The following is a 25,501-nucleotide window of genomic DNA, read 5'->3' on the forward strand; positions in this document are numbered from 1 at the left end:
TTATTAACTATTGTGTGTATTTTCAGATGTCATGCGCTCCTCTGTGATAAACCTAAGGCTGCTCTACCACACTATCTCCAAGAAGAGCACAGTGGGTTTGTCATAGCAAGCCTCTGTTCACTTATAAGGGAACCTAAACACTCTTTGCACGATATATCTAATTTTGATATATCACATACAGAGCCAGCTTCCTACATTTCCAAATACATTAAGTAAGGTGTCTTTCTTCTTATTCTATTGCAGGAAGAGACTGGATTTTGCATCAATTCCTATAAACTAGGAAACTGTTCCAGTTTGCCAACTACCAGTGGGGGAACTTCACTCAAACCTCATTTTCTGTTTAACTGCAAGAGAATTTAAGAAGTAACAAAGAATCCCACTATCACACGATGGTAGAGCAGAACTTTAAGAGGAGGTTATTTTGAAGTCAACATTTTAACTGAAAAACTTACCATGGGTTTAATGACTGACAAACTTCTGTAGTTGAAAGCCTTTTCTGCATCCAACTGTATAACTAATTGCATCAATAGTCCCAATTGTTCTGCAGCCGACTATTCACAATAAATCCTGCTGCCTACTATATTAACTATTTTTAACATATTAGATTAGCAGTGCAAAGTTTAACAGGAAGACCATTATACTGGTTCTTTGCTCATGGTAGCTCAACATAGAAATAAGGACTTCTGATTCTATCCTTGACCTCCTCAATTAATTTGGCACCTGGTCTGTTCTATCTCACCATAAAGCACATATATATCAACTAAGGTCTTTACCAAACAGTGGTCTACACTTTAATGAGCTTTTTGTAAAACCAAGATCATAGTTTTTTTAGATAGCATTGCAGGACTTACCCTAGGCTAATTAATAACTTTTGATCTGTTCAGGTGCATGAAAGACATGGACAGTAGGAGCTGAATAGTAGGGGCCTATTCACCAACTGCATTTTGTAGTACATACAGTAGTACTCACATACAACAAACTGCTATTCACAAACCTACAAGTGGATATCTACACCGCTCATCTTTTCTGTGCAGAAATCTCTGCCAAAGTGTCAGAGATCTCCGCATACATAGGTATATGTAGAGGCAGTGTCTTAAAATAACGATAAATTAGTTTGACATTCAACTTATTATTGGTTATTCTATGTTATGCAAATGATTAAGTGGAAAGAACACTTCCTTTGGTCTGGACAGATAATCTCCTTACCATTTTCCAGATTATGAATGAAGAATTCTTCTATACCATTTCATCCAGAATACAATGAAACCAGCTGGTATCACCCTTGGGCCAAAATCTCGGGACGGGACTACAGCTCCCAGGTCGCATCGCGGTAATACCGCCCACTTTTGCGCCCGGAGGCGCTTAAAGGAGATAAGCCCCTAGAGCGTCGTGGGACCACGCGCGCGGGCGACGCCGGCCTAAGCCCGGGCAAAGGGCGGGCCATCTGTGGCCATCAGGGGCCGAAGGAGGCCGGGCCAGGCCACCCCTCGTGGCTGTGTTGCCCAACTGGGGGTGCGAAACTGACATTGAACGTGGAAAGGGAACAGAGGATCGGATGCGCGAACCACGACTTTGGGACTATAAAACGCAAGTTGCTTGGTGATTTGAGGTTAGGACCCTAGAGGGGGGCTACTGTCCAAAATATGTGTGTAAACTAGTATGTTCCCCAGGGGTGAGTAGTAGGACCTAGGGGTGTAAGGTGGGTGTAAAACTGTGATAAGACACCTGAGGTATTTTGATCCTTTTCTGTGTTGGTAGTATGGCCAGTAAGGTTAAAATACGCTCGACTAGAGCAAAGCCTAACTCACCCTTTTTGCAAGAGGTGCATCCTTTAGATAAAAGTACACTCTCACCCCCCCTCTTACAGCCAACGGCAATTGATCGCATGTTACAAAAAGCGATTGGGGTAGTATCAAGTGAAATCGAGCGTACTGAGAGACGTTTGTCTCTAACACCATTAATGGAGCCACCCGTCTTAACACAGGGGTTAGTAAGCGAGGCCATGTTTATTTCACCTTCGTGCTCGATAGAAATTTTGGAACAAGATCTTCCCTGTGCGCAGCCGGACATCGGGGCTGATAAGGGGGTATCGATCTCTAGTAATCTATCCTTAACGAATAGGAAACGAAGAGCCTGTTTAAAAAAGTCGAGAGAGAAGAAAAGTAGAGCTAGTAACCCCCAAAACGGGACACGAAGTATACTAGGGGAGGGGAGGGCGGAGAAGGTGTCTCAGGCGCCAGTCCCGCCAACATGGATGGCTCAAATAGTGCTAGATATACAAACTCATCTGGAGTCATTTATAGTAAGCCAGATAAAGCCACTGGCTAGTAGGCTAGATAAAATCCTGAGTGAGGTAAAAAACAGAGGCAGGATATTGGGTACATCAGAGGTTTCAAACAACACTATAAATACCCCTGACATTCCCCCAGTCCCACAGATGGTCAAGCAACCCAGTGGGTCGAATGATGGGCAACCCGCAGGGATACAGATCCCCAAATTACCTGGCTACCCAGTGCAGCAGGATAGAATTACGATCTCAAGTGTGAGGGCATCAGAGACAGGACAGGGCCCATCTGATCAACCCACACTAGCACAACCAATAATTCAGCCCTTAACCTCCAAGGAACAATCAATAAACCAGTCTGACTGTGTGACCACTAGATCAAATATTAATGCCCTGCCCACTATTAATTTACCACCAGAAGCGTGCCCCTACGTAGTAGTTCTGGCAGGGGCACCTGAAATGAAGGGTGAGCAGAACGAGACACACTCGGAACTCCGAAACAAGATCACACACTGGCTGAACCAGAATAAACCTTTGACAGGCAATGAAAATGGGGAAATATTGTATGTTAGAAGGGTAAATTGGTTAGGTACTAGACGCAAAGACATTGCAGGCAACTGCATAATTGTCAATTTTAGGGACAAGAGAGTAGTGGAACATATCATCACAAGTGGGATAGATATTCATGCTAGTTGCATAAAAACCCTGCCACTAGGATACTTTTACCGCAGACACCCAGCACCTCTTGACACACCTCATCAGATTGGGAGATTTATGGAGGGACCTAATTTACACAGGGCCCAAGGTTACTTTGGTGGTGGGCCTGGGGCGAGGATTCTGGGATTAGCAAGCTGGAGAAACAGGTTTAGTCCTTTGGCGTCGCTAGAGGAGAATGACTGACTAATTAGTTCCCCGTCTCCTGCAGAACTGCCGCAAAGAAGAGAAGATGGGAAAATCAATTTTGTTGATCCACAAGAGGCAGGAATGGAAGCTCCACAAAATAATGTCCCTTTAGCTCCTTGGCCTATAGATGAGGCTGACATACTGGTAAAATCTAGGGGGGGAGAGCCCAGTCAAGACCCCAGCACATTTAACTATATATAATGGGAGAGGTGTCCCAGATATAAGGGAGTTAAAGGAAAATGGTAATGATCAAACATTACTGGGTAGAGGGACGGACTTAGGGCTTATAGAAACCACAGAAGGGTTCCCGAATGTAAATTTTATCACCTTTGGTACAGCTGGAGCACATAAAGCAGAGGAAGGATTAAGAATTATCTCCTGGAATATAGCTGGATTGGCGCGTACATTTAATAACTGTGAGTGGCGGCAATATATAAAGCAGTACCAGATAATTTGTTTTCAGGAGACCTGGGTGGTAGATAATAGCCTCTTTCATATGCCAGGGTACAAATGTTTTTTTGTCCCCGCCCAGAAATCGAGATCAGGTAGAGCCATGGGAGCATTGTCTATATATGTAGATCTAAACCTTCAAGGCACATGGTCCAGCACGGCCTGGCGTTCACAGAATCTACAGGCTCTGTGGTTTGGGGGCAAAGGGCTATGGCTGATCCTGTTCAATGTTTATAATACGGGGGCTATTGGAGAAAATTACCCATGCCTTCGGGAATTGGATTACAGATTGAGCCAAGAGACCGCAGCTATGAAGGGGGCACCGGCCCCAGCCATCTTAGTCATGGGTGACCTCAACTGCCATCTATGCCCTTCCTGGTTTCCCATCGACGTTGAATGGTCACATTGCCCAGTGCAGAATGGCCCCCACTTTGAGCACACCCAAGAAGGATTGGACTTTAGTAATTTTTTACACACTCATGACCTGGTGCACACAGTCAACATGATGAACCTCGAGAAGGACGGTACCCTCCCTCCGACTTTTAAGGGGAGAGGGTGCTCGTCATTTATTGATTATATTTTAGTATCTAGATTTTTTAAAAATTGGATTACCTCTGTGGGGATTGAGTGGAGCCCATTTAGTGACCATAACCCCCTGGTACTGGAGCTTTTTTATCTGGTTCGGCTCAGGTTGGGACAGCTTGGCGGCACCATCCAGAGGGTAACGGACCAGGGTAGACGGCTTAGGTGGTCAAAAATAGATGTGGAAACTTTTTATAAATCCCTAATGGATATGGGGAAAATTCCCATTGATGAAGGCCTAAACCCTACAGTAGTAGGGCCACCGTAACTTTTTTTTTTTAATATCTTTTATTGCTGGTTGTATATGAGATTGCAGAATAAAACAGTATTTCTTTACAGGATAAGTTTGTATTTTCCCGTTCCCTTCCTTTGTACATGATAAAGAAAATTAGATGGTAAAAAAAAACAGGAATCATTGATGTACAAATACATATACTCAATAACAGTTCGCTAGGATAATAGTGTTTTCCATACAATTTCTGCGAAGCAAAAGTTTGGTTTAGGGCACCTTTTCCAGAGAATGGAAAGTCCAGGAATGATCGAGGTCTATTGAAAACCAAAGAGGATTACATCCAACAAACCGAGGAAGGTGCATGCCAGTCGGTAGGCGCCATTTCATTTGGGAGGAACTATGTGCAAGAAAGGGTCAGGTCGGAATAGAAGGGCCACCGTTACTTAATGCATTTAGGCAGATAACTAGTCTGGTAAAGGGGCTACTAAAATCAACTGCGCCGATAAGGAAAAAAAATCACCCAAGATGGTTTGACAGGGATTGCTCACAGGCTCTAAGGGATCTTAAATGTAGTCTTAAAAATAGGCCAAGGAACAAACAAAAGGTAGCTCAGTGCAGATATACATACAATAGGGAGATCAAGAGGAGGAAAGTAGCTCTCCAGGGGGAAGCATGGGCAGACTTAAGGGAGGCCGCAGAAAGAAGGGACTTTACTGAATTCTGGAGAATAATCAATAGACCATGTTTCCAGGATAGTAATGCCCCTGAGATCGGGACAAATATTTTGCCAGACCAGTGGCTTACACATTTTAAGGGCCTGTACAATTACAGAACAGAAATTGCCCTAGAGGACGGGGGGGTTGCCCAGCAGGGACAGGTAGTAGTCTTTACCCTAAACGAAATCATTGTGGGAATCGAGGGATTGACAAAAAACAAAGCCCCAGGCCCCGATGGGACACCGCCTGACCTGTTTTTGAGTAAAGTTCAGCTTTGGGCCCCAATACTGACAAAAGTAAAAAATGCTGCCACTAGGTATGGTTTGCCCCGCTCTTGGTCTACGGCCATAATTGTCCCTATCTTTAAAAAGGGCAACAGGGACAATCCCCACTGTTATTGACCGATCTCACTGATAGATGTGTCAGCTGAGATATTGGGTCGGGTAATCCTTAACCGCCTTACTGAATGGACCGAGGATAATAACACCATCTCGGACATTCAGTACGGTTTTAGGACAGGGAGGTCTACAAGTGACCAATGCCTGAACCTCTATATGGTGGTTGCAAAATACATCAAAGCCAGCAATGAAGCCATTTATCTGGGGTTTACGGATTTGGCAGCTGCCTTTGACCATGTGAATAGAGATAAGCTTTGGGCTATTATGACCAACTTGGGGATCGACCTGGGCCTGATCAACATCTTGAGGGAGCTACATAGGGATACTACTGCTAGGGTACGTTATAACACGGATGGGTGGTCGACAGAATCTTTCCCATGTACTAGCGGGGTGAGGCAAGGTTGTTTTCTTGCCCCTTTTTTATTCTCACTGTATATTAATAATTTAGAGCAGTTTCCGATTAACCTAAAAACAGACTGCCCAAGAGTAGGATCCCGCTGCATCTCGGTACTCTTGTACGCGGATGACGCGGTCCTTCTTGCACGTACCCCAAAGAGTCTACAGATTTTAAATTTCCATAAAATTCCATTTGTTACGTTTATGGAAACTTTGGATTTGTCAATAAATCTGGGCAAATCATATGTAATGCTGGCGGGTAATAAACCGTGTACTAGTTTTTCTTATAAGATAGGAAGCCATACACTAGAAAGGGTACAGTTCTTCTCCTATCTTGGCGTACTATTTGATGGCTTTTTAAAATGTAATCCTCTGGTGGAGGAACGTTGTTGTAAATTGGTATCCTCGATTGGCGCCATTGCAAGTTATGGGCGGAGGGTTGGTCGATGGTCTCCCAAGTAATGAATTTGTACAGCTCTATTTGTTGTTCCAAGGCTATGTATGGGGCTGAAGTATGGGGCTTTGCGAATATCAATCATTACAAAGGGAGGAAAATAAATTTTTACGATCAATCCTAAAAATCCCCCAGAGTACCCCAGCTGTAATAGCCCATAGAGAACCAGGGAGGCCATATCTTGAAGACTTGGTTAAGTTTAGACCCATCTTGGCCTGTTTAAAAATCTGGACAAACCCCGAGGCGACTTTGAGCAGGCAAATCCTTGGTGATTGCCTGGGCAGGGACAAAAATGGCTTAGTTATGTAAAGACTAGTTTGGAAAGCCTTGGTTATAAGGACCTTTTCACTAACCCCGCAGCAATTGTATCTCAAGATAAGTTGACTATAAAGAGATCCTTCTTGGCCCAGAGAATCACACATAGAACAGAGGTTGAAGGGTCCAAAGGTACCGTGAGTGCCCATACCCTTGACAAAAGTACGGAGGGAATGGAGCCGTACCTCTATCTTATGTATAACGCCCAGGATAGGTTTTTAATGTCTCCTTTTAGGCTCAATCTTTTACCATATTTAATGGCTGATCCACCAGGTTTTACACTTTTAATTGAGCAGAAGGGTGCCTGCGGCTGCGACAATAGATCTCCGCAGGACACCCTTCATTTTGTACTCTTGTGTTCTTTTTATTCAATGCCTAGGCGCGGATTTCTGTTAGGAATTTTAAAACAAGCCAAACTGATACATGCCAAAGCCGCTTTAATTTTTTTGCAAAAGGCGACGGACCCCATGACATTATGTTGCATTATGAATTTTATTAAAGTTGCGGTGCGCTTAAGGGTGACCAGAGTACAGGCCTGAATGTTATTATAATGAATTGTTGTTGTTAGCTTCTTTTAAATTCAGTATGTAATTGCCGTTAGGGTTCTGATAATGATTTATTTGTATTTTAACTGTCTGTATATATGTGCTTTTATTGTGTTTTTTAATCACCGAATAAAGAACTTCTGAACTGAACTGAACCTTGTCAGGGTAATTAAAGCAGAATGTTTTGATGAAGGAATTTTAGATGCCCCAACATGATTATGATTTTTTTTTTGCCATTGCAAGAACACTTATCAACCTTTCCTGTATCCTGCAAACCATTCCTCACTCACAAGTGCTAAGTGACAACCTAACTGTCACTAAACTCCCAGTCAACACTATGACCTCTTAAGAATGTTTCATACAGGGGGGCGTGGCCAACAGCATGGCCGGTTAGGACGTGCTAAGACGGAGCTCCCTCCGAGCTGCCTCAAGATCCGACACCATATCGAAATATACTGTCCCCAAAACAGAGGCGGGGAAGCCGCAGAGGACCTGCATCGACTGAGGGCAAGAGACGTGCACCATACTGCGCCCGGAACGGAGAAATCTTCCCGAAATAGTCCGCTCGCGAGACGGACTGCACCAAGATGGCGGCCGCCAGAGCGCGAGCGAGCCGAGCGGAGTGACAGCGGGAGCTTGGCCCCGCGGCTCGGACCTGCGGAAGGTAGGCGGCGATACTGCAAGCCTTATCCCCCCCCCCTGGACTGGCGCCTCGCATTCCCGGCAGAGAGCAGTCGCCGCAATGCCTACACCAAGATGGCGCCTGACCTAGTGTGGGACAGCTGGAGGCCCTGAGACCCGCGATCCGGCCCCCGAATCTACAGGCACCGGGAATTGTACGCCCCAATTGATAGGGGCGGCGGACATCTGAAGGACTCGTTGGGAGCCGCCCCTTCATTGCCGGCGGGAATACTCGGGGAACTGAGGACTGGCCCCGCCCACTGCCTTAAGGCCCGGCTCCCGGGACAGCGGAATGCGGACGAGCCCTACCGAGGTCTGACACCCTGTGGAGCGGCAGGGTGAGTGCACGGGCACGACGCTCACCTGGACAAGGTGAGAGAGGCCATCGGGGCCCCGGGACCCTCACAAACTAAGGGGCATTCAGACGGGCATACCCCCGTGCTACGGAGGCAGAGAAAGCTGCGGGGGTCGCGAAATTCGGCACAAGGGCATTAGGGGGTAAACGACCAAATACTCTGCAAAGGCGAGGTACTTGTGGCCCTAGTGCCGACCGGACTGCCCTGGGGGGCGACAGGGCTGACCTACACCTGTTGTGTGGCGCAGAGGGCCCCTAGACGCCCTTGGCTGGCGGAGTGCAGTGACACGCCGAGGCCCCCCGGTACAGATTGGGAGGAGAAGTGAGAGTGGGGAGGCGAACCCCGAAGGCCCATGCGGTCGAGGATTTGAGAACTACTCCTGAGGGGATCTAAGCCTCCGCCAGCCTGAGAAGCCTGGGAGCAACTTCTGACCATATCCTACCTTCACCTGGGAAAAGGACGGGCTGGGCCACTGCCATTCATCATGGGGAAGAGAGAGACACTACCGAAAGGGCCCAAGCAAGGCCCGATGGACAACTTCGCGGCACCGCGCCAGATGGTGAATGGACTCCCGGCGACCCCTGGCCAACGCTCTGACACCGACTTACTTATGGAGGCCACCCGGGCGTTGCGAACCGACATACAGGAGTCCAGGGCGGCATTGGAGACCAAGATTGGCGAGGTGGGATCGGAAGTGACGCTCCTGCGACAGGATTTTCTGAATCTATCGGACAGGGTTACCAACGCGGAGACACGGATGGGGGAGGCGGAAGCCTCTATCACAACCTTGCAAAGGGACATGGCGGAACTCCAGGCCTCGCATCGCCAACTCCTCTGGAAAGTGGATGACGCCGAAAACAGGGCCCGTCGCAACAACCTGCGCTTTGTAGGCTTTAGGGGAGGAAGCGAGAAGTCTGACATGGTGGCCTTTCTGAAAACATGGCTGATGGATACATTCCCGGAGGCGCAATTTTCGCCCTGTTTCATTATAGAGAGGGCACATAGAGCCCTCCTTGCCAAACCACCGACAGGGGCGAGACCACGTCCTATCATTGCACGCTTCTTGAACTTTGCCGACAGGGACTTGATATTGAGAGAGGCGAGGAAGTTGGGAGAGATCCGGTTTGAAAATACACACATCATGATTTTCCCGGACTATAGCCAGGAGGTGCAGAAGCAGAGGCGATCCTTCGACGCGGTGAAGGCGGAACTAAGAGACCTGAAAATCACCTACATGCTACTGTTCCCGGCGAAACTTAAGGTGCTCTTTAATGGACAGACTCTCTTCTTCACGCACCCAGAGGACGCTTGGCAATGGCTGGAGGAGCGACCGATCCTCAACAGCAGAGAGATCGCCAAACGGGATCTGCTAGACAGATCCGTGAGAAACGCCACCCACTGGGAAATTCCTAAGGCCCAGAGACTGAAATCTAGAAGATCCAAGAGGCGGACCCCAGTGACACCGTACAGAGGTCAGGACGCAGGCATGGCACGAAGGGGGCGCTCGGCCTCACCAGGAGGAGCGATTGCATCAGGGTCGAGATTCGCGGTACTGCACGCCACAGCCCGCTCGGAGGGCGAGGATGAGGAGGCTCTAGATAGTCGCACTTCGGGAGGAGAAGAGGAAGAGTAAGAGAGACATTCTGATCACCCGCTGGTACAAGAGATCCGTGTGCTGGAACTGGACTTGTCAGGACAACACAGCGCACAAGAATCTGAGATTCCGGACTCTAAATCATAAACGGATGTGTGCCCGGAGGTGGGGCAAACTGTGCAACTCATTGTGTAGAGATGTGGATTGACCCTCTGCTACCTGACGGTTCCATGGGACTGGATTGGCAGCCGGTTGCAGGGACGCACGCAAGTTGGCACCCCCTTATGTTTTGTTTTCCACTTTTGTGGTGTGTTTGAGTGTTTGAAAGGGAGGGTTTGGTGGGTGGGCGACAGGCCTACTCCTACGGAAAGCCATGTCCCGTCTTGGGGCACATCTGGAAGGGGAGGGAGGTGGGGAGGGGGAGGGGGAAGGGGTTTCCTAGTTTGTGGGGGCAGGGGAGTGGGTGGGAAGAGTTGGCAGCAGCTGAAACACGAGCGAAGGGTCAGTCACACGAATTGCACCTCTACATCACTTCCGTCGAGAGGGATTGGGTCTTCTACAACCTTAACGTTTTCTGATGGCGGATACTATGCATACACCTAGGGAGGAGGACAGGGGGTTACAGATCTGACATGGAACGTTAATGGATTGGGCTCCAAGGTTAAGAGGGGCCTAGTGCATAACTATATAAAAAGAACTGACCCGGACATTGTTTTCCTACAGGAAACGCACCTCAAGGGCACTCAATGTGCCTTCATTGCCAGGGGCCGTTACAGGGTACTGGCGCATGCCGGATATACATCCGACTCCAGGGGAGTAGCAGTTGTGGTTAAAAAATCCCCACCCTTTACCGTCACCCACACATGGATAGACCCCCAGGGTACATACGCGGCAGTACAGGGCACCTGGAATAGACGCACATATACCTTGGTCTCGGTATACGCACCTCCCAAACTGCAAACACGCACGTACACCGCTCTCGCAAACATACTCTTGGACACAGCGGACACCATGCAGGTGGTGGGTGGAGACTTTAACGACGTCATGGATACACACCTAGATAGATCGGGAGTCAAGGCTGGAGGGGGACATAGGACTGCGCTGTGCGACCAGATGACCACCATAGGCTTGACCGACGTGTGGAGATGGCTCCACCCGACACTTCACACCTACTCCTACTATTCCGGGGCTCACCGGACGTTCTCGCGCCTAGACTATGTCTTCATGTCCCGACAGTATCTGAATCTGGGGGATGTCGCTGACTATAAGGCCAGAGGAATATCGGACCACTCACCGTTATACGTGAGAGTGGGCCGAGACGGTGGTAAGGACACGGGGTCCTGGCGCCTCGCGGCGTGGGATCTCCAGAACACGGCAATACTGAAAGGTGTAAGAGCTGACATCAAGGTATACTTTGCAGAAAATGAGGGATCAGTGGACTCGAAGGTCACACTATGGGAAGCCCTGAAACCGGTCCTACGAGACCGAATTAGGTCCAGACTAGGGGAGGAAAGGCGGAAACTCCAGGCGGAGGTAGCGGCCCTGGAAATAGCTGTGCTGAGATGGGAGGAAGCCTATACAACCCACAAGTCTACCGACTCCCTGAGACGGTTACTTGATGCCCAGAAACGATACAGGGAATTAGTGACTAACGAGGCCAGGACCCAATCCTTGGCCACCCTGCACAGATTGTATGACGTAGGAGACAAGTCAGGGAAACTATTGGCATGGCTCAGCAAAAGGGAACGAGCGGTGCGGTGGATTGATAGCATCGCTACGACCGATGGAAGGTTGGTAAACACAGACGCGGAGATAGCGGATGCGTTCGCCACCCATTACGAGGATTTCTATGCAGCCCGGGACCTAGCTACCCCTGAAACGGCCCTCCAATACTTGGAAAATACCAACCTACCGACCGTACCCCCGGAAGCCCTGGAGGCTCTGGAGGCGGACATAACATCGGACGACATCACGGCGGCCATTGCCAGGCTTCGGCCGGGCAAAACCCCTGGGCCAAATGGTTTCCCACCAGAACTTTTTAAACGCACGACGGACCTACTGACCTGTCATCTTAAGGGCCTTTTCGACGACGCTTGTGAGGAAGGTGGGCTTCCACCAGATCTCACAATGGCCACGATCGTTCCAATCTATAAGGAGGGAAAGCCAAGGGAAACCTGCGCCTCCTATAGGCCGATCTCCCTACTCAATACGGAAGTGAAAGTGCTGGCAACCATCTTGGCAACCCGCTTAAGGTCGGTCATAACGGACCTTGTGCATCTAGTCCAATCGGGCTTCTTGCCGGACAGGGCTACGAAGTTCAATCTCAGGAGAGCCCACAACTGGCTCCAAGAGGTGGCGGGGAGAGACGACCCACACTGGATCCTCTCCCTAGATGCGGAGAAGGCGTTCGACGCGGTCCACTGGCCATTCTTATTTGCGGCACTCCACAGATTTGGTTTTGGGCCTAAATTCATTAAATGGGTGCGGTTACTCTACACTGACCCCAGGGCCAGAGTGAGGGTAAACAAGAGGCTCTCTCGAGAGTTCCACATACAGAGAGGCACTAGACAGGGCTGCCCCCTGTCCCCCCTCCTCTTTATGCTCGCCATAGAGGTGCTCGCGGCTAGAATCCGACAAAACAACGACATCTATGGCTTCACTAGTGAGGATGCGGCTTTAAACATGGAAAAGATCTCGCTTTATGCGGACGATGTACTGCTTTACATCACCAAACCAACTACCACGGTCCCGGAGCTCTTTAGAGAACTAGAAAGGTACGGAGGGATGGCAGGCCACAAAATCAATTGGCACAAATCCATACTCTACGATCCGGGGGGACGCGACCAATGGGGGAGACTACCGGAGAACCTACTGACGACAACTGAGGGCTTCCAATATCTTGGGATTTACATAACGGCGGATGCAAATCTTTCGTTCCAAAGGAATTTGGAACGGATCATCTCTAATGCAGTAACAGATATGGACCGCTGGAGACAACTCCCACTGACACTACTGGGTAGGGCGGCCATGTACAAAATGATTATACTACCGAAGTTCCTATACGCCCTGCAAAATGAATATTACCTAATACCAGCGGCGGTCTTCAAAAGGATACATGGGGATCTGAGGTCCTTCCTTTGGCTAGGGAAACAAGCTAGGGTGGCCCTGACCACGCTTCAGAGGCACCAATACAGTGGGGGACTCTCGCTCCCCAATTTGGAGGCCTATTATTGGGCGGAGCATTTGACCCCAATCAATGACTGGCTCCATGCGCTGGCAGATCACCCAACTTACGCGTTGAAAAGAACTAAGCTGGCGCCCACTAACATTTTAAGATATCTCTATGGGACCGTCAGTGGGCACCCCTTCTCCCCGCCACTTCTATAACGCTCGGGGCATGGGTGAGAACCACGCGTCGCATGGGCTGGGAAAAGAAGCCCACGCGGCAAACACCGTTGTGGCACTGCCAATGGTTGCATGAGCTACACAAACTACGCGGATTCCATAGATGGGACGACATAGGGATATCCACAATAGGAGACATCATAGCCAATGGAGAGTTGAAATCGTTTCAAGCCCTTCAGTCGGAGTTCGGACTCAATAAAACACAACATTTTAAATACACACAATTACGGCATGCGTGGGTAGCCCAAAACATCACGCTTACTGACATCCCCGAATACGCACCACTGGAAGGGAGGCTCCTACAGGAACAAATGGTGGGACAGGCAGTGTCCTTAACGTACAAAACATTAACTAACCATATATTGGGCGACCTAACCAAACTTAGACTCACCTGGGAAGCAGAGGTAGGGGAGATGGAGGACCTGGATTGGGAGATTGTACTGATGCACCCCCGGGAGGTGGCAATAAAAGCTAGACTACGACTTATTCAATTTAACTTTCTCCATAGAACATACTTTGATAGAGTGCGTCTATGCAGGATGGGGAAGATAGATGAGCCACGATGCCTACGATGCCTCCAAGGGGTGGGAGACTTTTTCCACACGGTATGGTCCTGTGAAATAATACAGAGATACTGGACCCAGATTTTTAGGGAATTGGAAGAGGTCCTCGAGGCCTCGATACCCCGGGACCCCAAGCTGGCACTGCTTGGCATGACGAATGAGGTGGATCTGAGTCGCCCACTAATTATTTTCCTGGTCCTTGCATTGGTGGTCGCCAAACGTGATATAGCTAAACACTGGGAGCGCCGGATCCCCCAGACCTGGAGGAGTGGAGAAGGGGTCTGGACTTATATATGGCAGCGGAAAGGGTAACGTATAAGGCGAGGGGCTGCCCGAAGAAGTTCCATAGAGTATGGTCAAAGTGGAGGCACTACCATGGGCTAGACGGGGGGCTGTAGGAACGACCCTAGCAGGAGGGTTGGTGGGATGTAACCCCGGGATCATAAGGGTTTTTTTTACCTGTGATAACAACTAATGATGCTGATCCCATAAGGAGCCGGGCCCCATAGGGTACGGCTGACCTAGAATGCTTGATTGCCCCGGGAGGGTTTGGGGTAGAGGGGAGAGCAAGAAGAAGTGACTGAAGCATCTGTCTATTTGTCGGATGTGTACACCTTGTACGAACTTGACTCGTGTGTTCCTTTACCCACGGGGGGGGAGAGGGGTGGGTGGAGGGCTTAGGCTACGTTCTAAAATTAAAAAAGCAGAAACTTGGATTGCCTATTTATGTCCACGGGGGGTACTCTATACTGGATATATTGTATTACTCATACTCGCCGCCCAACCCCAGGGATGTGGGCTAAATGGCTGTGTATTCCTTCCTGACAGTGAGTGACCCCAACTGTGAGACCTTCTTGTCACTACAGACTGACTGCACCATTGGCTCCTTGTGTATCTGCAATAAAATGTATTAAAAAAAAAAAAAAAAAAAGAATGTTTCATACAAGCCAGATACATATTCTTCAGGTGTTAAATCCACCCACCAGCCATCAATACAACTTCTCCAATTCTGGATAATATTGGAGAAATGTCAGACAAGACATTATTAAACATTGCCAATTGTATCACTTCCGGCTCAACACTGGATCCTGTATGTCCCAGAGTCTGGAGGGTATAGTCAGTCTGTCTCCGCTCCCCTTAATAGGAAATTTCTAGTCGCAAGACACAGGTTACACACCCCTTAAATGGAAAAGGCCATGGTAACCTTCCTTTGAAAAAAATCTAGTGCTGATCCTTCTATTTTGAGCAACTTCTGACCAATCTCCCTCCTACCTTTACCTGGAAAGATGTCCGAAAAATATGTCAACAATCTGCTTTCTGAATTTCATATGTCCATTGTTTTGCTGGACCCAGTTCAATCAGGCTTCCACCCAGTACATGGAATCAGATCAGCCTGGATAGCAGTGCTGTACCACTGATATCAAGGGCCAGCTTGTGCTCTAGTCTTACATGACCTTTCTGTTGCCTTTGACACTGACAACCACAACATCTTAACCACCAAGCTAGCTGAGGTGGGTGTCAGAGCCGAAGATGTGAACTGGTGTAAATCCTATCTAGCGGATAGAGTTCAAAGTGTTGACCTCCCACCTGACTACTCCAAGTTTATGACTGCTAGTCAAGGTGTACCACAGGGATCTTCTTATAGTCTAACATTGTTTGAGGTCTACTTCAGACCATTGGCTCTTTTGATTAGATTAGATTCCATGGCATTAAATTCATGAACTATGCTGATGATACTCAGCTCTCTTTAACATTAGATTATTGTAGGTCATCTCCACTTGAGGCTTTCCAACACTGTATGCAAGATATTTCAAATTAAACTGATAAAACAGAAGTCCAGTGTTGCTTGATATGCAGACCTTCACATGCACTAGAGTTATGTTTTTTATCTCAAGAGGATAACTCTACTCCTTCTATGAAAGACTGTTCAAAATCTGGGAGTATACACGGATAGCAATCTTTCTTAGTTGTCACATAAATAATCTCTTATTTTCTTGTTTCCCTTTAATGAGGGTCTTACACAAGATCCTACCCTCACTTCCCAGTCACTCGTCGACTTGTGGTGCAAGCCGTCATTCTCAGCAGATTAGACTACTGCAACTTCTTATTTCTATTCCAAATTACTTACTGAGACGTCTCTGTCGTATTCAAGCGGCAGAAGCAAAGTTGGCTCCTGCCCTCTCTCACCACGTTTCTGCAAGAACAGCTTTGAATTCTCCTAATTGGCTTTATCTGCCTAGGAGAACCACGTTTACATTTCTGTGTATTGTTCACAGAGCTCTCCATCAAACAGGCCTGCTGTTTTACAGCAAAGTTTGCTCATTACTCACCCTCAGCGACTACTGCACTCTTCTAATGCCAATCTGCTAGCTGTCCCAAAGTTTAAAAAGACTTGAGCAGGTGGCTGTGCTTTTCCAGCAGAAGCCATCCACACATGGGGCAGTCTGCCTTCATCTCTTTGCTTCATCAGTGGTGATCTGGCCTTTGGAAGCCTATGAAAACATGCCTATTTACACGTTAGATTTTAAATTGCGACACTTTAGTCATGGACACCTTTCTAGGTTACAAATGCACATTATATATAATGCACACATATATACACACATTATATAACTATTTATCATTTCAAAGTTCATAATAAACTAAATGAAAACGTTTAAAACGAACTTAAAAATGTAAAATAATTCAACTGAAAACTATTTTAACCACATTTACTACTTACTGTTTTAAAAGGATTATTTATAAATTAATATATTTAGGTTAATTATTTAACCCATTTATTTGGATGGGTTACTGTGCTGTATTATTTATTGTATTCGGTCTAGGTTCAAAATAAATATTTTAAATGAATTTATATATGGAAATATATTAAATAATGAATAATAAACTTTAATTCTTTTACCTATACTTCATCTCAGGAAGCTCGCTGGCAACTACTTTGGCAAAGTCCCAAATAGTTACTTTACAGTCAAATCATTTTATAGGAGGATTCAGACTCCAATTTGTGGGGGTGAAGACATGGAAGTCTACATATAGGTGTAAATCTACAATTAGAAATGGTGAATAGCAAAAAAATGTAGACATATTCAAGAGTAGTAGTAAATATATTCACCTTTATGAAAAGGCCAGTAATACCAAATTTCTTTTTTTAGGACTAGCAGAAAAACTATTTTATGTAGATTTCTTTTTTTTGGGTCTTGCACATATTTTTCTGTGTTTGTATTGCTCACTTCTCTGTAGGATATTGTTTCAAATATTCTCAATGTTGCTATCTTCCAGTTGTTTACAAGGTTTTTAACTGGATTTCTTAGGTCTGCAGTGTCAACAATATTTCAGCCGGTTAGCGTAGTTGTCCATTGGTGCAGCAAAAAAGAGTTCTTCTGCTGTAGATCATGTTTGAAATACAGGAATCCTACAAATATTTTTCTGTATGCTTTGTGTAAATAAATATAAAGTCTGAAGCATTGTCTTCAGAAAAAAATATTGTTCATTTAAAGAAACTGCTAATGGAATTTTTAGCAACTAATTCCCACTTCTAGGTACGAACACACAAGGGGTCTCACTGCACAAATGATGGCTGACAAGAAAAGCAGCCTTTCTGCGTTATTGCATGTCTGGCATATTTTTTTGCTGGTTATCGTTTTCTCAATACAATATAAAAAACATAATAAAAAAATACCTAATCCATTGAGCCAGATCAGGGTCAAAGTAGAACAGCCTTAAATACAATTTGACGTACAATAGTACTTGGCCAAAAACACGGTGGGTGTCTAATTCGCCATATGTGTAATATTGCAGACTGGACATCCATCTTGTCTGTCTAACTCTATATAAGGTCTTTGACCCTGACCTGCTCTTTTGTTACCCGGAGTTGATGCTGTCAAGAGGCTGATGAGTAAAGAGCAAAAGCTTCTATCCACAATCTGACCATGTTTTAGGCCTCTCAGTAAAGTATTCCCAGCTTCAACCCTCCTTTCTCCTGTCACCTAATGACAAACTGTGGCTGAAGATGAATACACAAAGGGGCAGAACCTCCTCAAACCAGTCCATGAACAGTGCCAGGGAAATGCACAAACCTTGTCTTCAAATATGGAATAAATGGACTGAAACCCCCTAGTCAGTTTTCCAGGACTTCTACACCCGGAAGGGTGATAGCGAACCATCCCAGTTCCAGTGCTACTGTCCTAGATAGGCAGCATTCCAATAAGATCAGTAAATCATCTGAGAAGTCTGCGACTTTCTGCTGGCAGGATTGAGGATCTACCTTATATTAGGACCCTGCTTTGATGTCAACAGAGGGGTGCTGGAGGTGTTCCTGCTGTATACTTCTTCTAAAAGAAGAACCCAATTTACAGTGCCTGATGGAGGACCATTCCAGAGACAGAGCCTTTTTTTTTTTTTTTTTTTTTTGCAGAGTTTTATATAGCGCGAACTAGACCCGAACCGAATCAGGTATCAGAGCGCTTTACATATTTTTCCAGTTACGTTACATTTTACGTTTCCAGTTACTTTCATTTTAGGCATGGGGAGATTAAGTGATTTGCCCAGAATCACAGGAGTTTTTTTTTGGCGTCGTTACCGAGACTCGAACCCAGATCCCCAGGTCCGAGGTCGAGCGCCCTAGCCGTTAGGCCAACTGCCTTCTACTTGGCGTAAATAAAACAGTCACTGCAAGACTCCAACGGGTACAGAATGCAGCTGCTCGCACTCTGTTTACCCTCCCTAAGAAATGTCATACCTCGAATCTCCTTCGTCGCTTACAGTGGCTGCCAATTCAACAGAGAGTTAAGTTCTAAATCCTCTGCACCACACATAAGATTGTACGTGGCCAAGGTCCCCAAATCTTGCAGGGACTCTGCTCCCTTTATACGCCTCTGCGTACATTGCGCCCCACTGATTAACATCTGCTGTGCATCCCACGGATCCGCTGATCTAGAGCCGGGGGTCGGTCTTTTAAATATCAGGCCCCGCACTATGGAATTCCATCCTTTTGGCTGCCCGATGCACACCTGACCACTGGGTTTTCAGGAAACAGATCAAAACCTGGCTGTTTGCTTCCATCTAGCTCCACCCCCCTGGTCTCTGGTCCGTCAGCCCTGGGAAGCCTTGTTGCTGGGGCAGCCATGCACTTTACAAATCCACCTAATATAACATAACAGAGAAGACTATGCATGAAAATATCACTAATCATTGCATTGCAAAGTACCACAGAGAGAACAGTTATGCAAGTATCTGTGGTGAGCCCTCGGCTGCTTAAATGCCCCATTAGGGTTTTGAGAGGTTCTAGGATCCCTTCCCTGACCTGGAAGAGACTTGAGGGGTAACCCAATTGAACTAACACTAAAAGTAACCAATTGAGAAGTGCTGCACCTTTAAGGACCTATATGCCACTAAGACATCTACATCTAGGTCCAAAAGGGTTTCTCTGACCGCAACTGCTACTGTCTGGTTTTATGTGGTTGATAGAATTGAAAGCAACAGATTATGAAAGTCTGGAGCACACAAAAAATAAACTAATTTGCAGTTCTGTAAGGAAAAAAAAGACCACTATTTTCAGTATTAGGAAATGCATTGGTTTCTTATAATATCACATTAATTCATATTGCTCGAGTATATAACAGAAGAGATTAATCACAATTATTCGATTTCAATGTTGATATATATGATGTAATTAACACGGAGAGGTAATTTTTTAAGATGGAAACAGCAAAGTCAACAAGTGTTTTCCTCAGTGCTGTTTTGGTGAAGCACCAACGATGGTTGCCAAAAAGATGATATAACAACTGGTAAGGAAGCACAAAGATAATGTAGAAGTAAGTCAACAAAGTCAATAACTCATTGATGTGATGTATTATTCTATTAGTCCAACGTGATGAGGGACTACAATTAGAGGCTTAAATTTTCAAGAGTACAAATAAGCGCCCTTGATAAGGAGTGTCTTCGTAGCAGCAAAGCCTGTAGGACCGGAGCTAGAGTATAACAGAACGTCCTGTTAATTATACTCGAGCTCCAGTCTTACAGGCTGTGTTGCTACGATGTCCCGGACTAATTTTGACGGCGCACTGGGGTGCTGTGGCACACAGATTGGTAACTACTGATACATGTGGTAACCATCATTAGTGCCACACCATAATGGCCATGGGGAAGTCGTTTTAGACAAAGCACAATGGCTGTACTGTTTCCATCTTAAGAAAATGAAAATACCTCTTCCAGTTAATTATGTCATATAAATCAACATCAAAATCGAATAATTATGATTTATGTCTTTTGTCATATACTCAAACACTAAGAATGAAGGTAATATTGTGAGAAACCAATACACAAATACTGAAAATAAATAAGTCTCTTTTTTCCTTAAAAAACTGCAAATTACTGTCTTTTTGTATGCTCCAGACTTTAACTCCTTGCTTTTGTAGTTGACTTACACCTCATTATAGCAGGGGTGTAGTTTGTGGTAGCACTATGTAACATTGTTGCCTTTTTTGTACTGACCACATCTGTAAGGAGACACTTCTACGATTATATGCCCCCACTGCTGCAGCTTTGTAATAGTAAGAACTGAAACCAAGTTCTCTCGTGAGGGCTTTGCCCCCCATTCATCACTGCTATCCAGGCATCCTGGAGCATTAACAGGAAGCACAACTGTCCCCGCTCCAGATACTCCCACCCCACCCCCAACACTCACTATACCTGCATGAGAACCTCTTGAGTTTGGGTAAGGGGGGTTGTTTGAGCATGGACAGTGGCGTGTAGATCTGCAATTTTACCCAGTCCAACAGGGATGGCACTGAGAGTCTGCAGAAGTTGAGAGAAGAGGTGGGGCAAGGCGAACACAGGAGCTGCCACCAGTGGGTTGCAGAACTGCTTTCAGGAATTTCATTCTGATTGGAACAAGTTTGATAAGATGCATTAAAATGCATTTGGAGAATACATCTTGAATATTGGTAAGGAATACTTGCAGAGACCATGTAAAAAAAAAAAAAACTTTAGCATTCAAGAAAATCATGATTGCATTTCACAAGAAAGATTGTGTAAGATATATAGGTTGGTTCGGGCTGCAAGAATCTCCCCAAAACAGGTTAGAATTATAATCCTTTACCTGGTCATATGGAAAGAAAAAGATTTTTGATTTTATTTCAGACATTATTCAGCTTATATCAAGTCAAATGTCACTCTGTATTCAGCTTATTTTATTGATATTATAAACTGAAGTTTAACACCACAAGGGTTGCAGGTTGCTATTTTTTGTTTTACTTTAATTCACTGGTCAAGGACTACATGTTTTGTTAAGTACAATTAAGAATTTACTTTGTGACGTTCTGTACATTTTACAATCATTCAACAAAGGTTTCCATTTAGAGGAGGCTGTAGCAATTAAATAACATTTGCAAAGCCTGAATATAGACACCTCAACCCAACCAGTCACTGCAAATCCTTTGAAGGATCCCCTTGAGACTGTTTAGCCTGCTGCACCAGGGAATATCCCTCAAGAAGTAACATTGGGACATGGGAAAGCATCACCCCCTCCCTAATGTTATGTGACTCTCCCTTCTTGGGAAATCAACCTACACTACAGCACCCATATTTGCTTAACCCCAGGTTAGCCACTCTACAGATCTGTCCTTCCTCCATTATCCACATTCGCTCCACCTCCATGCGCAGTTTATCGGCCCCCTGCCTCGGTCGACTCATTGGCAACCCCCTACCTACCTCCCCCCGCCACCACTGACCCATTATCCTTCCTGGATCAACCACTCCTCTGCCCTTTGGTGGCCCCCTCATCCCTAAGTGAGCTCTTCTTTCTTCAATTGAATTAGGTGAACTTCTAAACTTGCTCGGATACTGACCCTGGACTCCTTATGGGTGGACATCCTTAGGAAGACAAGGAACACACTACGCTGTAGGCATTCCTGCATTTGCAGCACAGATGTAGGGGTGTCCACCAGCTCATCGAACCTCCGTGGTGCTAAACTCACATAGGAGTCTAAGCACTTCTGAAGCGTCTCGTCAAAGATCACCTGTGAAAGAATAAAGTAAAAAAGAAAAATAAGTAAGACAGGTTAAAGATGCTCTTAATAGTAAAATGGGGAGAGAAAAAAGAGCGAAAAGAAAAAATTGATGGAAAATAGAGCTGAAATGGCAAAGCAAAAATGGAAGAAAGGTAAAAAGATAGAGTAAGCAGGTATGCTAAAGGAGTGAGATGAGAACCGAAGAGGAAAGATGGGAAAGGCAAAAAGAGTGAGACAGGGAAAATATGGTTTGAAGAGAGGAAAATACATAATGGATCGGAACAGTAAGGAACTCTACAAACTGATTTCTTAGAGTGCATTTGTCATGAAAACGTCATTGGTCACAGATAGCATAAATACCAAAATACTTGTGAGTGCTCTCAAAAATTTCAGCAGGGTTTGCCATTGGCTTCAAGGGCATTCAAGAGGTGGATTACAGGTTATCTTCCCTGAAGGCGTAAAGATAAGTTAACAATGATCTATTTTGTGGCTTGATGCAGTTGCTAACAGGATAACATGGTCTGCCTGTTCAACAGACTAATCCAAAATAAAGGGCTATAGGGAAAAGGCTCAACGAAACATAAAAACTATGTTCAAGGGGAAAGACAAACTCAACTGAATCCATCTTTGAGCAATTTGAACAGGGCAACAGAAAAAGCACTCATTGTACTTCTGTCTAATCGGAAAGTTAGTTTTCCTAAATCACAGTATTTACTGCTCCCTCTATTGATTATAACTGTGATATTTTGCAATGAAATCTACTCATGTTGAAGTCCTGTCCAATGTCGGTGATAGTTAATTATTTAGGCAACATTGAATGACAAGCCTACATATTATTTATCTTTGTGCATCTTCAGAAACAGGGATGGGATTTATTGCATTCACTATGACAATTGTCTTTTCTATAGCTATTCTTTCCAAAGATTGCTGTTAAACATTCTATTGAACTGGAAGAGAGGAAAGAAAAGGAGGCTGTGAAAATAAGACGAGGGGCTAGTATCATTCAAAGCTGGTCCCCACCAGTGCTGGTGCAGATGGTCACCTGCTCGGCAAGAAGAGGACACAGCAGGGCTCAGCACATTTTGGGCTCCAGGTTCCAAGAGGATACTGAGTTGAGTCTGAGCCAGGAACCTGGCTTGAGCTTTCAGTGGATACACCCACATCTAGTGAAAAGACAAAGTAAAATGAACAAACACATTACCTGGCACCAGAACTTGTCATGAGGCAAAGTGAGAAGCCAGTCCAGATCCTGAGCAATGAAATGGGCCCTCTCCAAAAACTCCTCGACCAATGCAGGAAGGTTGGTCTTAGGTGGCGGTCTATACAGAACAAAGAAACGATCTGTCTTCCTGCTTGGGTGCTATGCAAACAAAGCAGAAATTAAAAGCGCACACCACAAAGAAAGTCTCATACAAAGACAGCTTATAAAACCCCCAACACAAAGTCGGCCTGTAGAATGTACACAAAATGAACCATCATCATAAATCTTTATTTCGGTGAATTTTCACCATAAAAGACATTATAACATTTCATAAAACAATTAAAAAATAATGCTTATACTTTACAGGATCATCCAAGTCCGTTAAAAAAAGAAGTTTCAGTACAGATGTCACATTTTTGTTCATTAGAATCACTGACCAGCCTTTAGGCGTTTTCTCCTCAAAGACCACATTGCATCTAGATATTTAGCCACTGCGAAAACAATGTGGTCCGACAGATCTGTTTTGAGAACTCTGTAGGCGGCCAAACACTCTCCAAATCCCAAATTTCTGCATAGAGGGACGATCCATTTCTTTCGAATCTCATGATAGAGTGGGCAAAAGAAGATTATATGGAGCTCAGACTCATTAGCCACTCTACAAGCTGGGCATACGCTGACTGCTTGTTCACTCCACTTACTTGTAAGTACTCGAAGTGGGAGGGACCCGTGCCTCCACTGCAAATAAAGTTTCCTGAGTAAGGGAAGATATAAATTGTCTAGAACTGGCTCAAAGCTATAGGTATCCTTGGTGCGTAGAAATGACTCCGTTAATGTCCCATGATTTTGGCGATGGTAGAGTGCCATTAATTTGCTATCGTGGTATACCTTTGCCAATGTCTTTTTGGGAAATAGTGGGCAGGTGGTTAGAGGGTCAGACCACAACTTCAGAAGGCCCAAACCCTCCAGCTCAGTTTTGATAAATTTCAGCCATTTGATTTTCCCTGCATTAGGCATAGCGAGCACCTCCTGGAGTCCCTGCCTATAGCTGATCAATTCGGGAGTTGACCACAGCCTACGCCAGTAAGCCAGGGGTCGAAAAGCCAATTCTTCATCGAGGGGTCGCATCCCTAGATCTAACCTTAAAGGGACAAGAGGCGTGCTGGGAGGAAGTGCTACAACCCTACGGATGAACTTGTTCTCCTCTTTCAGCAGGTCCTGAGAGGCTACATGGCTCCAGAGCTCACACCCGTACATGGCAGCCCCCCTTGCCTGTGCCCTATAGATCTGTATAGGTGGACCAACGGGTCGGATAGATGACTTGTTTTTACCCAAGAGCTTCATGGTACCACCCGAATACTGAATCAGTTTGAGGAGTGCTTTCTCTAAGGTGTTAATTTCTAGGCCGTGTTCCCCACAAAAATCCACGAAGCCATCAAGAACACGCTGGATACCCATCGCCGACTTTGAGAGCAGCAGGGTGTCGTCGGCGAACATGATCGCCGGCACTCTGGAGCCCGCCAGCTTGGGAGCATCAGAGTTGACCACCCCATTCAGATGAGAGATAACCCCGTTGACATAGAGGCAGAACAGGGTCTGTGCAAGCACCCAACCCTGCCTTACCCCCCTGTCAACGGGGAACCTATTAGACAAGGCTCCCTCCTTGCCACACCTCACTTGTGCAAAATTAGCAGTGTGGAGACGGATAATCATCTTCAACAAGCCCTTAGGGACCCCCAGTTTGGCCAGCACCTCCCAAAGCTTTTTGCGGGGGACCAGGTCGAAGGCTGCCCTCAGGTCCACGAATACAGTATAGAGGCTGCCACCCTCCAACTGCACCGTTTTCCAGAAAATGAGGGCAAGCCGAAAGACCTGATCTATAGTTGAGACCTTCTTTCTAAAGCCCGCTTGGAGGGGACTCAGAATATCATATTCCGTCATCCAATCCAACAAACGATCCAACAATAACCTGGCGAATAGCTTTTGTGAAACGTCTATCAGGCTTATTGGCCTATAGTTGACTGGGAGCAGAGGAGAACCCTTCTTAAAGATAGGGACTATCTCTGCCCCCAGCCAAGTTAGGGGGATCGTCATTCCGTTCAGAATCGCATTGAACAGCACCCTAAGATACGGGGCCCAGATTTTAACTTCGTGTTTGTATAGGTCACCTGGAAGCCTGTCTAGGCCTGGCGCCTTTTCACCAGCCAGACCCATAATCGCCATGGTGACTTCTTCTAGAGTAAATCCATCCATGGGAGCTGCACTTTCAGTGAGTTGGTCCATTATGGGTTCTGATGGCGTCACCAATTGGTCCGGATTATGTGGTCTATAGAGGGTTTTAAAGTGGTCCTCCCAGACAGCGGATGCTATATTTGCTTCAACTGCCGCTAGAGGTTCAGCTGAACCGTGCTTAACGATTT

The 25,501-nt window shown here is 45.9% G+C and overlaps 1 protein-coding gene across 1 annotated transcript in view; it reads right to left on the minus strand.

The window, feature by feature from the left end:
* Positions 1-25,501, minus strand: part of ASCC2 (activating signal cointegrator 1 complex subunit 2) — a 427,823-nt gene that overhangs the window by 383,999 nt on the left and 18,323 nt on the right. Inside the window, exons 2-3 of the mRNA XM_078667208.1 lie at positions 23,085-23,243; positions 21,722-21,892 (exon numbers count right to left, since the gene is read on the minus strand). Coding sequence (XP_078523334.1) covers positions 21,722-21,892; positions 23,085-23,243 — 330 coding nt within the window. The remainder of the gene's footprint in view (positions 1-21,721; positions 21,893-23,084; positions 23,244-25,501) is intronic.

This window comes from Lissotriton helveticus, chromosome 11 (assembly GCF_964261635.1).
Source record: "Lissotriton helveticus chromosome 11, aLisHel1.1, whole genome shotgun sequence".
Taxonomy (NCBI): Eukaryota; Metazoa; Chordata; class Amphibia; order Caudata; family Salamandridae; genus Lissotriton; species Lissotriton helveticus.